This window comes from Musca domestica, unplaced genomic scaffold (assembly GCF_030504385.1).
Source record: "Musca domestica strain aabys unplaced genomic scaffold, Musca_domestica.polishedcontigs.V.1.1 8, whole genome shotgun sequence".
Taxonomy (NCBI): domain Eukaryota; kingdom Metazoa; phylum Arthropoda; class Insecta; order Diptera; family Muscidae; genus Musca; species Musca domestica.
The window spans coordinates 7152703-7165146 of record NW_026712409.1 but is presented as its reverse complement, the minus strand read 5'-3'; the positions used below and the strand labels follow the sequence as shown (position 1 = coordinate 7165146).

Genomic DNA, 12444 nt, shown 5'->3' with positions numbered 1-12444 from the left:
TAAAACTGACAGATAGACATCGCTGATCCAGAATATATATACTTTGTATTTTGAGTATTTCGGAGAGTTACAAAACGGATAATAAAGCTAATGTAGAATGGGGGAGGGTACAAAAATATCGGTCGGTTTTGTCGACAGATTTATACTTTCTGCCTATGTCCATCTACAATTCTGATATAAATATTGCGACGTACCAAGTTTGGACTAAATCGACTATGACCTCCACTTTATATGAGATTTGTGTATATATTTTTTTGGAAAATGTTGAGTTTTTGTGGCGTTCTGGTCCCCCAGAGTGGACCCACATATCTCATATTACCATTTGATCTATGGTTGAAATACTGAGAAACACTAAATTTCGCTGACTTGTTTCGCATACTATGAGAGTTGACCCTTTGTGCGCTAAATACGAGAAGGAATGGTCCAATAAATTCCATACTCACACTAGATATAATTTATGTTTTTTTGGGGCTGGTACCTGAAGGAATAATCCGCTACCTGAAGGAGTTATCCGCTATATAATGGTGTTTCAAAAAACCATAAAGTGTTTGAGACCGATATATGGGGGTCATACCAAAACGAAAAACCTCTATAGACAATTTTATACTTTAAGGATTGTCATCTACCAAATCTTCTAAAAGAGCTATCCGCTATGTCTCATTTCTCCACCAGATCTTGTGCTGATAAAAATATTGACGTGTGCATAATGCTAAGGCAACTGGATACTTATTTCAGTGAAGCGATAACGTGTAGCACCTGACCTAGCACTTATATAAATATTAGGTTCTGAAAAGTTTAAAGAACATATTCTTGTTCTGAAGAGTAAGTTATTTTCTGTGAACATTTTAAAGTAGGTAGGAGTGGAGTGGACCAAAATGGCATACCTCCGAATTCGATTCAGGTTTGATAATAATATTACGATGTATCAAGTTTGTTCCAAATCTGATACTCCTGTCGAAAGTTATCGATGACATCAGACGGAGGGACGAACACCCCTAGATCGACTCCAAATATTCCATAGAGACCAACAGCCTTACCCCGTGTTTCGATGAGACATGTTTTTGCCGCATCAAATCGTATATACCGTTTGTAGCCATTTGACTGAAGATATAAAAAATGGCGCCCAACATAATGATGAGTACAGTCAAAGACATATAATATAATAAAATGGGACATTTCATTGTTAATTTCATTAAATAGATAAGATTGGTGGTGGGAAAATATGTTATGTCACCATATCAATTTAACAGACCTGATGTTTTTATAGGGTTTCGGTGGTTTTATTGATTAAATGTTCGCGGAAATGCTCTGGAATATATTTTTGAGCCCACATAAGTAATTTTTCATGATTTGCGTTTTTACCCCATTTTTTAGCGATTTCTGAATAACATATTTCTTCTCATGCATTTTTATTATGTCGTCTGCCATCTGCTAACTGGTAGAAAACAGAAATGGTCATATGCACTCTGTCCAATCTTTATAGTTTTATGTCCTTGGTACAGTTAAACTGGCATGCGAAAACAGATAGCACCTTTGGTTCTTATTAAGACGGCGTGGGCTGACAATTATGCTAAATGGTGCCTACTAGTTTACTCTGCAATGTTTGAATCAGGTTCTCAACTTTCGACCGGAATTAAGGCAAACTTCAGCATCTTAGTATCTATTCTGGATTGTCGAGGCGGGGATGGTTCCTCTGCTGCAAATTATGTAACCTACTGACTCAGAAACTATCTTTAATACATTGATTGACCACTCTCTCTCTCCCTCTCTCTCTCTCTAGAACATGTATATGATGGCATATGGCAATTGTGCCACATCGGAATCAGCCATTTAAAACCAAATACGCCAGCCCTCACATTATGTTAGAATATAGACTTGGAGTACCGACTATATTCTAATAGAAGTACGCTGATATCTGAGGGCTGGCGTATTTTGGTTTAAAGGCTAATGCAAGCCATAGAATACCAATGGAGATGCACTGGCATTATACCCACCCGATATTGAAGAAATTTAATTTAGAGTACATAAAAAAGTGCTGACAATTTAATGGTTAATTGAATTAAGTTAATAGTTGTTTTTTATTGTTTATTTTTATTGAATGTATATAAAATTACCTTGTTTTTTTTATTAATTACTTTTATTACAAATTAAATAAATGTATTTCAATTTCAAACAAATGGCATTTTTGGACAAAAATTTCCTCTCTGGAGCAAGGCACGAATCAGATCAGTTTAAAATCGCTGTATAATGTTCGGGATATTTTTGCTGTTTACGTAAAATTACTCTGCAATGAAATAGTTTAAAAAAGTCAAAAGTCAATTAAAATTAATTAGAATAGTTAGTTAATGATTAAAATTAAAATAAATTGATAGATTGGACTTGTCGTCACAGAAATAAAGTTCAGTTTTTTTTTAACTTTTAAAAATAGTCTTGATCATTAATCATTTAAATATTTACTTACAATATAAAACCAATGGCCATCATAAATAGATTTGCATTGATAATATTAAACAGTCCCGGAAATGTGACAAGTGTTGAACGATAGATCACAGTATACAATGGTGATGCCACAAATGGCAAAAAGGCTTGAATGGCACTAATAAATGAAAAGATTTTTCCTAAAACGATTCGAAACGAAACAATAAAATTAAAAAAAAATAAATAAAAATATCAAAAGTATATTGCACTTACAAGTAACTTACCCAATTCATTGGCAGGCAGGAGATTTGTCAAGACCGTTCTCAGCATTGGATTGACAACAGACTTGAGAACGCCCAATGCAATGGCTAAATACAATTGCCAATTAACGGCAGCAAAGCCTTTCATTAAACTGCTAAACGTTTGTGAGAGCAAAGCGTAAATGGCCACTGTGAGGATTTTCATTTTGAAGACCTGGAAGGGAAAAAAAAATATTGCATTCTCCATCGTTTAGAATTAAAAAATTCGCCTCTTTTTCATTGAATTTGTCACGTTCACAAACACTAGCGTAAATAAATGTGTTAGGTTTGTTCCCTTATATGCAAGAATCTATAGCGCCATGTAGCGCCAAAAAACCAGAGCCTAGATGTGCTCGTTTTTACTCGCGAGTCAAACATAATCGTGAGCGGATGTGGTCGAAGAGTAGGAGTTTATCATGAAGTTTAGATCCCACACTTTTTATACCCTCACCGTAGTATGGAGGGTATATTAAGTTTGTCATTCCGTTTGTAACACCTCGAAATATAAATTTTAGACCCCACAAACTATTTATTCTTGATCAGCATAAAATTCTATGCCGATTTAGGGATGTCCGTCCGTCTGTGGAAATCACTCTTTCTTTCGAAAAAAATTTACTAGGTAGGTTGATAAAATTTCACTCAAATGTGTGTTTGGTATGTATGGTGTTTGGTATTGAAAATAAACTATATAGGTCCACGTAACGTATAGCCCCCATATCACTGTATTTCCATATATTCCGTATTTTGACGATTTTAGCTACATTATTCACCAGAATTGTTTCAAATTTTGTATTTGAAGTTCTTTATGAGTACTACAGCCTGTGAGAGGTTCAGGTCTTTACATAGCCCCCATATATCGGTACCTCCCTATATTTGTTTTTTCGTTATTTTAGCTACATTATTCACCGAAGTTGTTTCAAATTTCGTGGTTGAACTTCGTAATGGGTACTACAATCTGTGACAGAAAATTGCCCGTGCAGGTCTAGGTTTTCGTATAGCCCCATATATAGGTACCTCCCTATTTTCGGTATTTTGTTGATATTAGCGACATAATTCACCGGAATTATTTCAAATTTCGTATTTAGAGTTCCTAATTGGTACTACAATATGTGACAGAAAATTGCCTGTGCAGGTTCATGTCTACGTATAGCCCCCATATAACGATACCACACGATATTCGGTATTTTGATGATATTAGCGACATTATTCACCAGAATTGTTTCAAATTTCGTATTTGAAATTCCTAATGGGTAGTACAGTTTATGACGGAAAATTGCGTATGCTGGTCCACGTCTTCGTATAGCCCCCATATAGAGGTACCTCACGATATTTGGTATTTTGATGATTTTAGCAACATTATTAACCAGAATTGCTTCACATTTAGTTCCTAATAGGTACTACAGCCTGTGAGAGAAAATTGCCTGTGCAGGTGCAGGTCTTTGTATAGCCACCATATAACGATACCTCCCGATATTCGGTTTTTTTGATATTTGCGTCGTTATTCACCCGAGTGGTTTTTAATTTCGTATTTGAAGTTCCTAATAGGTACTACAATCTGTGACAGAAAATTGCCTATGAAAGTCCCCGTATTCGTATAGCCCCATATATCGGTATCTCCCCATATTCGGTATTTTGATGATTTTAGAGACATTATTCACCGGAATTGTTCCAAATTTCGTATTTGAAGACCGTAATGGGAAGTACAAGTTATGACGGAAAATTGCGTATGCGGGTCTATGTCTTCGTATAGCCCCTATATGACAGCACCTCCCTTTATTCGGTATTTTGACATTATTCATTTGAATTTGAATGGCTATAACAAACAAAAAAATGCCTTTGCACATCCACGTTTCCATATAAACCCCAATATAAAGGTATCTCTCAACATTCTGCATTCTTAAGAATTTAACATAATTGCTATCGGATTTTTTTTTTTTTTTTTTTTTTTGAAATTTCCAAATTCGTTCCATTTGGTGGAGTTTATTCAAAGTTCGGCCCGGCCGAACTTACTGCTTTTTTACTTGGGAGCGCTCAGAGTTACTCCCGTTTGAAAAAAGGAGAGTGGGAGTCCAAATACTCAAAATTGAGTGAGAATGAATGCCAGTGGAAAAAATCGTTTGTTTGCTCATCACGAACCGGATTACCGGAATGGAGCTCATTATTTTAACAAGGTCATGTTACACGAAGTAAATATTTAGTCCTTGGCTCCAAATTAGTCAATAAATAAGTTGTAATTCTCAGGCTATTAAATAACTGCTCATCTGTCGTTTTACCTGTTGCCAAGGAATAACTGCTTATATATTGTGCTATGATCCTTTTAAAATAATGAGTTACTAAACCGATTTGTAATGAGTTTTTTTTTTTTTTGCATGAGACTAGCATTTAATTAAAGTAAATATGTTCTCTCCGAGCGAAATTTTACACATGGCCTTTCTACTCATTGTACCATTAAAAGGCAAAGGGAAAAAATCTACTCTCTCAATGATGTGTCCACTTATGCCACTTACCAAGAATTCAATTAGTATTCATGTAACGTTTAACACTTACCCTCCTTAGCAGCCACACACCGAAAATATTACCCAATATCGGTATCAGAATACTTATCGTTTCGTATGTGGTAAAATCTTTAACGGTCCACTGGAATTTCTCACGCACAAATAAATAAAATACGGTCGTCGATCCCTCTGATGATAATTTTGTAACGAAAAAAACGAAACGAAAAGAAAAAACACAAATCACAGAAAATTAACATAATTTCGAATGTCAATTACACAGTTCAATCAAGCGGTGGCTCGCACTCACTTACCCACGACAAAGGCACACGTCAATAAACATGCCACAATCAGCAAGATGACCGAACGTGTTTCAAAATCTCTCAACTTGAAACAGGTTGAATACATTGCCTTGAGGTGATCAATATCGAATAATTTTCGCAGACGATTTGTGGAACGTTGGTTATTTTCCTCTACTTTTGGTTGTTCTTCTTCTGCGTGAAGTGTTGTGTCCTTTTTGTCATCCACAACTTCCGTATTGTTGTCTGTGGTGTTGATAATGTTTGTCGAGGTTTGAGGATTTTCAAATTCATGGACCACATCTGCTGGCGATGTTTGGCGTATATTCAAGCTTTCAGGTATTATAAATATAACAACTAAGGTTGCCGCCAGAATACACATTGATGATATGAAAAATATCAGTGTTGATGATTCGTATGCGTTGTAAATGTAACCCGATGTAAATGAACCCATCATAAGGCCAATGTAAATGACTGCTTCGTATAAGTTCATTCTAGAAAATAAAGAAAAAACAGAAGTTTCAAAAAATATAATTTCTTTAAAAACTGAACGAAAAAAAACATGCAAAAAACCCAGAAATGTCAAAATTTAAGGAGTTATGGCCATTTTAAAATATGCTATTTTTCCTTTTATGCTATTTTCCCATTTTAATGAAAAAACATGCTAAACCCCTGCAATGTCAATAAAAAAAACCTCAAAATGTCAATATTTAAGGAGTTATGGCCATTTTCCTCTTTAAAAAACTGAATGAAAAAATATGCTAAAAACTCCGAAAAGTCAATATTTAAGAAGTTATGGCCATTTTAAAATATGCTTTTTGCCTCTTTAAAAATGTCAATATTGAAGGAGTTATGGTCATTTTAAAATATGCTATTTTTCCTCTAGATCATGCTAAAAACCCCGAAATGTCAATGTTTAAGGAGTTATGGCCATTTAAAAATATGATATTTTTCTTCTCTAAAAAACTGAATGAAAAAACATGCTAAAAACCCCGAAATGTCAATATTCAAGGAGTTATGGCCAGTTTAAAATATGTTATTGTATTATTATATTAATTTTTTCTCACAACTATAATTTTGCCCTCACCAATTTTCTTGCATATTTCTTACTTCTGCATCATAAACTACCCCTACCGTCAGTCGTTATGTCCAGGAATTTATATTGTCAGATTTTAAATGTACGTTGTTTGTTTCAATATTTACCTATACGGTCTCTCTTTGGGTGAAGAAACATCCGATATGTAGCAATAGGTAGCTACTGAATATGTAACGCCATCTCCCAATAAAGATAGCGGTATTGAAGGCAGGATATAAAACCATGGATCAACTTCGTATAAATCCGATAAATGACTGATAAGACAGGTTAAGGCATAGAACAGAAAGTAACCTAAAAATAAATAGAAAAGTAAATGTGATTCGCAATAGATAAGACATGAACAATGGATTAATTATTATTATTATTATTGTTATTATTATATATTTTTTTGAGAACCACAACATTTTAGCAACATTTACATTAAAATAATTTTTGAAACGATACACTACCGACCATGTCATATGTTACGGATATCAAAACTTAATAAAAGGAACTGAGAAATATATATTTTTTTCATTTGAACGCAAGAGACTTTGTAAAAATTGTTATTTATTTTTGTAGAACATAAATTGAGCCACATAGGTTTTTATTAATGTTAAGAAATAAAAAGTTATTGGGTGCCATTTTGAACTCTTGTAATATTATTGTCTTCACTTTTTAAAAAAAAATATCATATAAATTTTACTGACTGAAAACAAAAAAAATGTCGGAAATAACATCAAATTTCAGAATAAGTGTAGATTCGTTCAAATTATGGCCTTCAAACGGCCATTGAAACTGTCACACGCTGCCCGAATGTTGCTCTGCGGTATTTTGGCCCATTCCCGGCGAAGCGCTTGCTTGAGGTGATCGACACTTTGGTATTTTTTTGTGCCACCCTTGCTTTCCAAAATACTCCAGAAACAATAGTCCAACGGATTGGTATCCGGTGATTTTGGTAGCCATTGTGCGCTGGAAATGAAGCGAGGAACCTCATTTTGTTTGAAACCATTCTTGGTAGGTACGTGCTGAGTGCGATGGTGCTGAGTCCTGTTGGAATGTCAAAAGTTTGCGGCCACAACGTTTGTGTGCCCAAGGCTTCAATGCACCCTCCAGAATATTTTCGCGATAATATTCGGCATTTATTCTTATGCCACCGTCGATAAATACGAGAGGGGAGCGACCATCGGATGTTATGACGGCCCACACCATCACCATGGCCTACGCTTGGATTCTGCTGGCCAACCGAAGTGCACACTTTAAGCTGACCTCTTTGGCAAGTTAACACGATCATTTTGTTTACAAACTGCTGAACAACGAATGTTTTCTCATCGGGAAAACCAAATTCGGCAGTTTACCACTTTCGGCCAATCGAAGCAACTTTTTAGCTCTTTGTGTCTATTTTCTTTCTGTTGCGGTGCGGTTCTTGCACTTTTTGGAATTTTAATGGCTTTACCCCGAGCTCATTTTCAATATTTGCCGAACGGAATATTGCGATATGTTCAGGTCACAAGCCATTTTTCAGCCACTGCGATGGGGGTTTCGATCAAGTCGCTTCTTTACTTTTCGAATCATTTCTGCTGATGGACTACGTAACCAGTATAACGGTAATGAGTGATGGGACGAGACACAAAAGATTTGTTCACTTTTAAATGGTGGAGTTCCTAACGATAGCCACTTGTGGTTTTCCAGCCAAATATAAAGAAATCACATCTTCAGGCTAGAATTCCATCACGAATAACTTTTTTGTAGAAAATTCTCACCAAAATGCTTTTGTACGCTTGTACACAATATAAAAGTATACATTTTAAAAATTCTCATTTCTTATTTTCCTGGAATATAAATTGAACTCCAGAGGTGTTTATAATGTGAGATGTGAGGAGATATTGGGCGCCATTTCGTACTATTTTTGTTTTTTTTATATATTTTTATGTTTATATGTATTATTGTTTAAATGTTTTCCTTAAGCAGATGATATTAATTTTTTGTTTCACCAAAAGCTCGTCAGTGACTTGCATGCGACATAATTTTCTTCCATATTATGGATACGCTTAGCTTGTTTTTTATTTAGTCTTCAATAAATGAATAGCATTTTTCCATGTTTCTTATGAAGTTCGTATGTGTGTTCAATTCAAATGTTATCGTATTTGTGCATACATACCCGTAAATGAAGCTCTCAGCAGAGGTTTGCGTCCAAAGCGATCCGACCAAGCTCCAACAAAAGTGCCACAAAGAGCAGGTACAATACTTTGTATCAGGGAGTTTGTCATAAAGAAGACCACCGTATACGATTGAACTTCCGTTTCGATTGACTGATAAGAAACGTCGAAATAAATGAAAAAAATTGAAATTGAAAGTCCCATAAAATTATTAAACAACACTTCAAGGCATTACCTTAATATAATCGCTGGCGTTTTTTGTTGACAATTTTTTACAATCCGTTGCATTGTGATGGAATATCGTCGTACATGTTTGAAGAATTATTTGGTTTTTCCAAACGGTTGCTAAAACGACAAATTATAGCCAAACTAATTTATTTTTCAATTTTAGGCAACAATTTTCAAAACAATTTTCATTTGCACCTACCCGATAAATTATAGGCAAAAACCAAAATTAAAACCGTCGGCTCTACCAAATAGTAACGAGATTTTTGCCACAGTGACAGTCCCATCATAGACGACGTTGTGTCTTCTTCATTGGCGTTGTGATTTGCGTTTGAAGAAGTTGTTGCGTCCAACCTTAAATCATGGCTACTGGTTTTTGTGCGGCTCTCTTCAATCAGAGCACTGCGATCATCCTCAAAATTATCCATTTTAAGTTGCTTGCGGTCATTCATGATTTGTGGTCAGCGAATAACTAACACTCTCAATATGTTCCTAGATCACCGCAAGCCGCTCAAAAACCAAACAACACACAATCCAAATATAGGCTTTATACATATGTATATATATCTACATACATGTGTATTCACTTTGTATTTGGATTTTTGTTTATTTTTTTATTATTATTTCTTTAATACACTTTTTAATCAGTTGGTTCTACTTGGGGATTGAGTCACAGGGCGAATATTTGTAACGGGGATGTCAATGCTGGTAGTCGGGAGATTTTATGGGAATTTTTTTTTTTAATTTTTCAATATCCTTACAAAATTCGAGTATCTTCAAACACTTGTCGGCAAACACTAATGGTCCAAAATGATGGCATAACTTCCGAAAAATTGCGTAGGAAGTACACACATTCATGTGCACATGTATATGTATTATTCAGGCAGATGTCATATGCCTACTATCCCACAAACTGTCTGATATGCAGAACGAACTCAATGACTTGATTACCATTGTAAAAATAATTAGCCTCAAACAACCCTTGCAGCAAGGCGTATCAAACACCATTCGGACAATTGTTTTGTTCGATCGAAAACAAGGCAATATTATACGTAAATTACTTTTGTTATTTGCAAATAAACTCTTCAATAGATTATTGTTTTGTCGGCTTAATAAAATGTTGGGCGGCACAATAGATATCTAAAAATATTAATATAAAAATACAAGTAAGAATAGGATAAAAGTCGCCCCGACCGACCATGTTATATTCTACGCCATGCGTACAACAGGTGTCCGGGTACGAAAAATGCCATAGTAATGGAAGTCGAACTAATATTTTAGGCTGGTTAAGGTAAATCGGAAGGGAAATTTCGATATATATTTAAGATATAAATTTATAAATTTAAACCTATTGGAAACAATGTCATAACTACACATAGGGCTAAAACAGATCAGACCTTAAACCGTGATTTGGACCCGAAAATACATAAGCAGCTTGGCATGTTTATTGACATATTAATGACATATACCGTCGTTTGCCTCGTTTTCCCTTATAATTTAACATTAATATGCCAAGCCATGATGCCAAGCGCCTTTTGTATCATCACCTTTAGGAAATTCGGGAATTGCCCAGCAACTTCTGTCTGAGAGAAAAAAGCAGTCAAGCAGATGTGGCAAACCTGTTAATTTCTGTCAGTTCCTTCTGTGTTTTTGTTAGTTTTTTTTTTTAATAAAAATAAAAATGACAGTAAAAGCAATGATAAAAAATAAAATTTCTGTAATGAAATAGCCTTGTATAAATGCAAGAGGTAAGGAAACGAAAACGAAACTAAATTAGCAATAAAACTCGCCTAGTCTAAAATGACGGAATGCCTGATTTATCAAAAAAATGATTATTTTTTTTTTTTAACCCACAAGTCCAGTAAATGAGAGCGAGTTAAGGTTGAGTTACTGTAAGTAAGAATTATCAGCTGATTAAAAACAGCTGCTTTGTGGCCATTGCAAAAACGTTTAAAAATTTTTGTCCGGCAAAAATTTTCAAATTCTCCATTTTTCTCTCTCGATTCATTAAAATTGATTGTTTGGATGTTTAAAAAAACTAAGAACATGTAAAAAAGCTGTAATACTCTCCACCACTTGGAAAGAAATTTGGTAATTTAAAAAAAATTAAATCCGTTAAAAATGCTGTTCAATCTTAAAAATTCCGAATGTAGCCGTTATATTAGGGTCTATACGACGCCGTGGACATGCATATGTAACTTTTGCCATAAGCCATTATAATATTCAATTTTTACGAAATTTAAAAAAAAAAATCGGTGATAATGAAGCTAAAATCATCAAAACACCGAACATAGGGAGGTACCATTATATGGGGGATATACCAAAAAGTGAACATGCACAATCAATTTTCTGTAGTATCCATTACGAACTCAAATACCAAATTTGAAATAATTCTATTTCTATTCTATTCTATTGAAGACGCTAAAATTCATCAAAATACCGAATATCGGGAGGAGCCGTTATATGGTGGCTATACGAAGGCGTGGACTAACACGGACAATTTTCTGTCATAAGCTGTAGTATCCATTATGAATTTGAAATACCAAATTTGGAACTTTTCCGGTGGATAATGTCGCTTAAATCATCAAAATACCGAAAATTAGAGGTATCATTTTATGGGGGCTATCCAAAACATAGACCTATATGACCCATTTTCAATAACAAAAGTCCTGCAGACATAATATACTTTTGAGTATAATTTTATCAAACTACTTCGTTTCGAAATCTAGAGGGATTTCCACAGATGGATGGGCATCGCCAAATCGACATAGAATTTTATGCTGATCAAGAATATACGTTGTGGGGTCTAAAATGTATATTTCGAGGTGTTACAAACGGAATGACCAACTTAAACCGCCATACTATTGCAGAGGGTATAAAAATCGACCGCGTGCGCTAGAACAGCTTCCTTTTCAGTTATGTTTCAAGGACAAAAAAAAACGTAAATAAATTAAGCAGTGCAAGATAGAACCATCTTTGTCAAGTTTTATTGAAATCGGTTTCTGATTTAGATATAGCTACCTCATATATTTCCCACTAATATGATGTAAATAGTCCAATCATCATGCATTTAGGATCATAAGATCAAGTTCCGAATTTTAGACAAAAGCCTGACAAATGTAGACCATTTTGGTTTAGATATAGACAGGGATGGGTGGTTTATTACATGGTTAGATTTACCATATAAAATGCACTAAAGATGTCGAAAAACGAACTATTTCGGAGGGAGCCCCACTCTTAGAACGCCCCGGATATAGCTATATATATGTTTCACCCGATTATATATTGAACCATTAATGGTCATGAAAATAGGCATTAAAATACCTCTGTAAATTTTGGTGAGAATTGAATAAGATTACGATATAGCCTTGATCTGATTTTCAATTTAAAACTCTTAAAGAGGCAATTAATAACGAGCGCGATCTTCTAAATATATCTTATAAAAATGCATACTTCCCTGAAACCATGGCACATTCA

General features: G+C 34.7%; 1 protein-coding gene across 1 annotated transcript; it reads right to left on the bottom strand.

Annotated features, from left to right (window-relative positions):
- Positions 1–2093: 2093 nt before the first annotated feature.
- Positions 2094–9544, bottom strand: LOC101891915 (multidrug resistance protein 2). Its single transcript, XM_005178951.4, has 9 exons — positions 9170–9544; positions 8978–9087; positions 8745–8895; positions 6712–6895; positions 5524–6002; positions 5265–5401; positions 2703–2892; positions 2462–2618; positions 2094–2284 (listed from the first exon to the last, which is right to left on the bottom strand). The coding sequence occupies exons 1-9, from the start codon at positions 9417–9419 to the stop codon at positions 2227–2229; spliced, it is 1716 nt and encodes a 571-aa protein (XP_005179008.1). The 5' UTR covers positions 9420–9544; the 3' UTR covers positions 2094–2226.
- Positions 9545–12444: the final 2900 nt, after the last annotated feature.

Excerpts from the sequence above, each read along its gene's own strand:
- LOC101891915 (XM_005178951.4), bottom strand. The coding sequence starts at position 9,419 with ATGAATGACCGCAAGCAACTTAAAATGGATAATTTTGAGGATGATCGC. Across the intron at positions 9,088-9,169 it reads TTTTGCCTATAATTTATCGG|CAACCGTTTGGAAAAACCAA; the intron begins GTAGGTGCAAAT and ends TTGTCGTTTTAG. Across the intron at positions 2,285-2,461 it reads ATGGCCATTGGTTTTATATT|AGTAATTTTACGTAAACAGC; the intron begins GTAAGTAAATAT and ends ATTTCATTGCAG.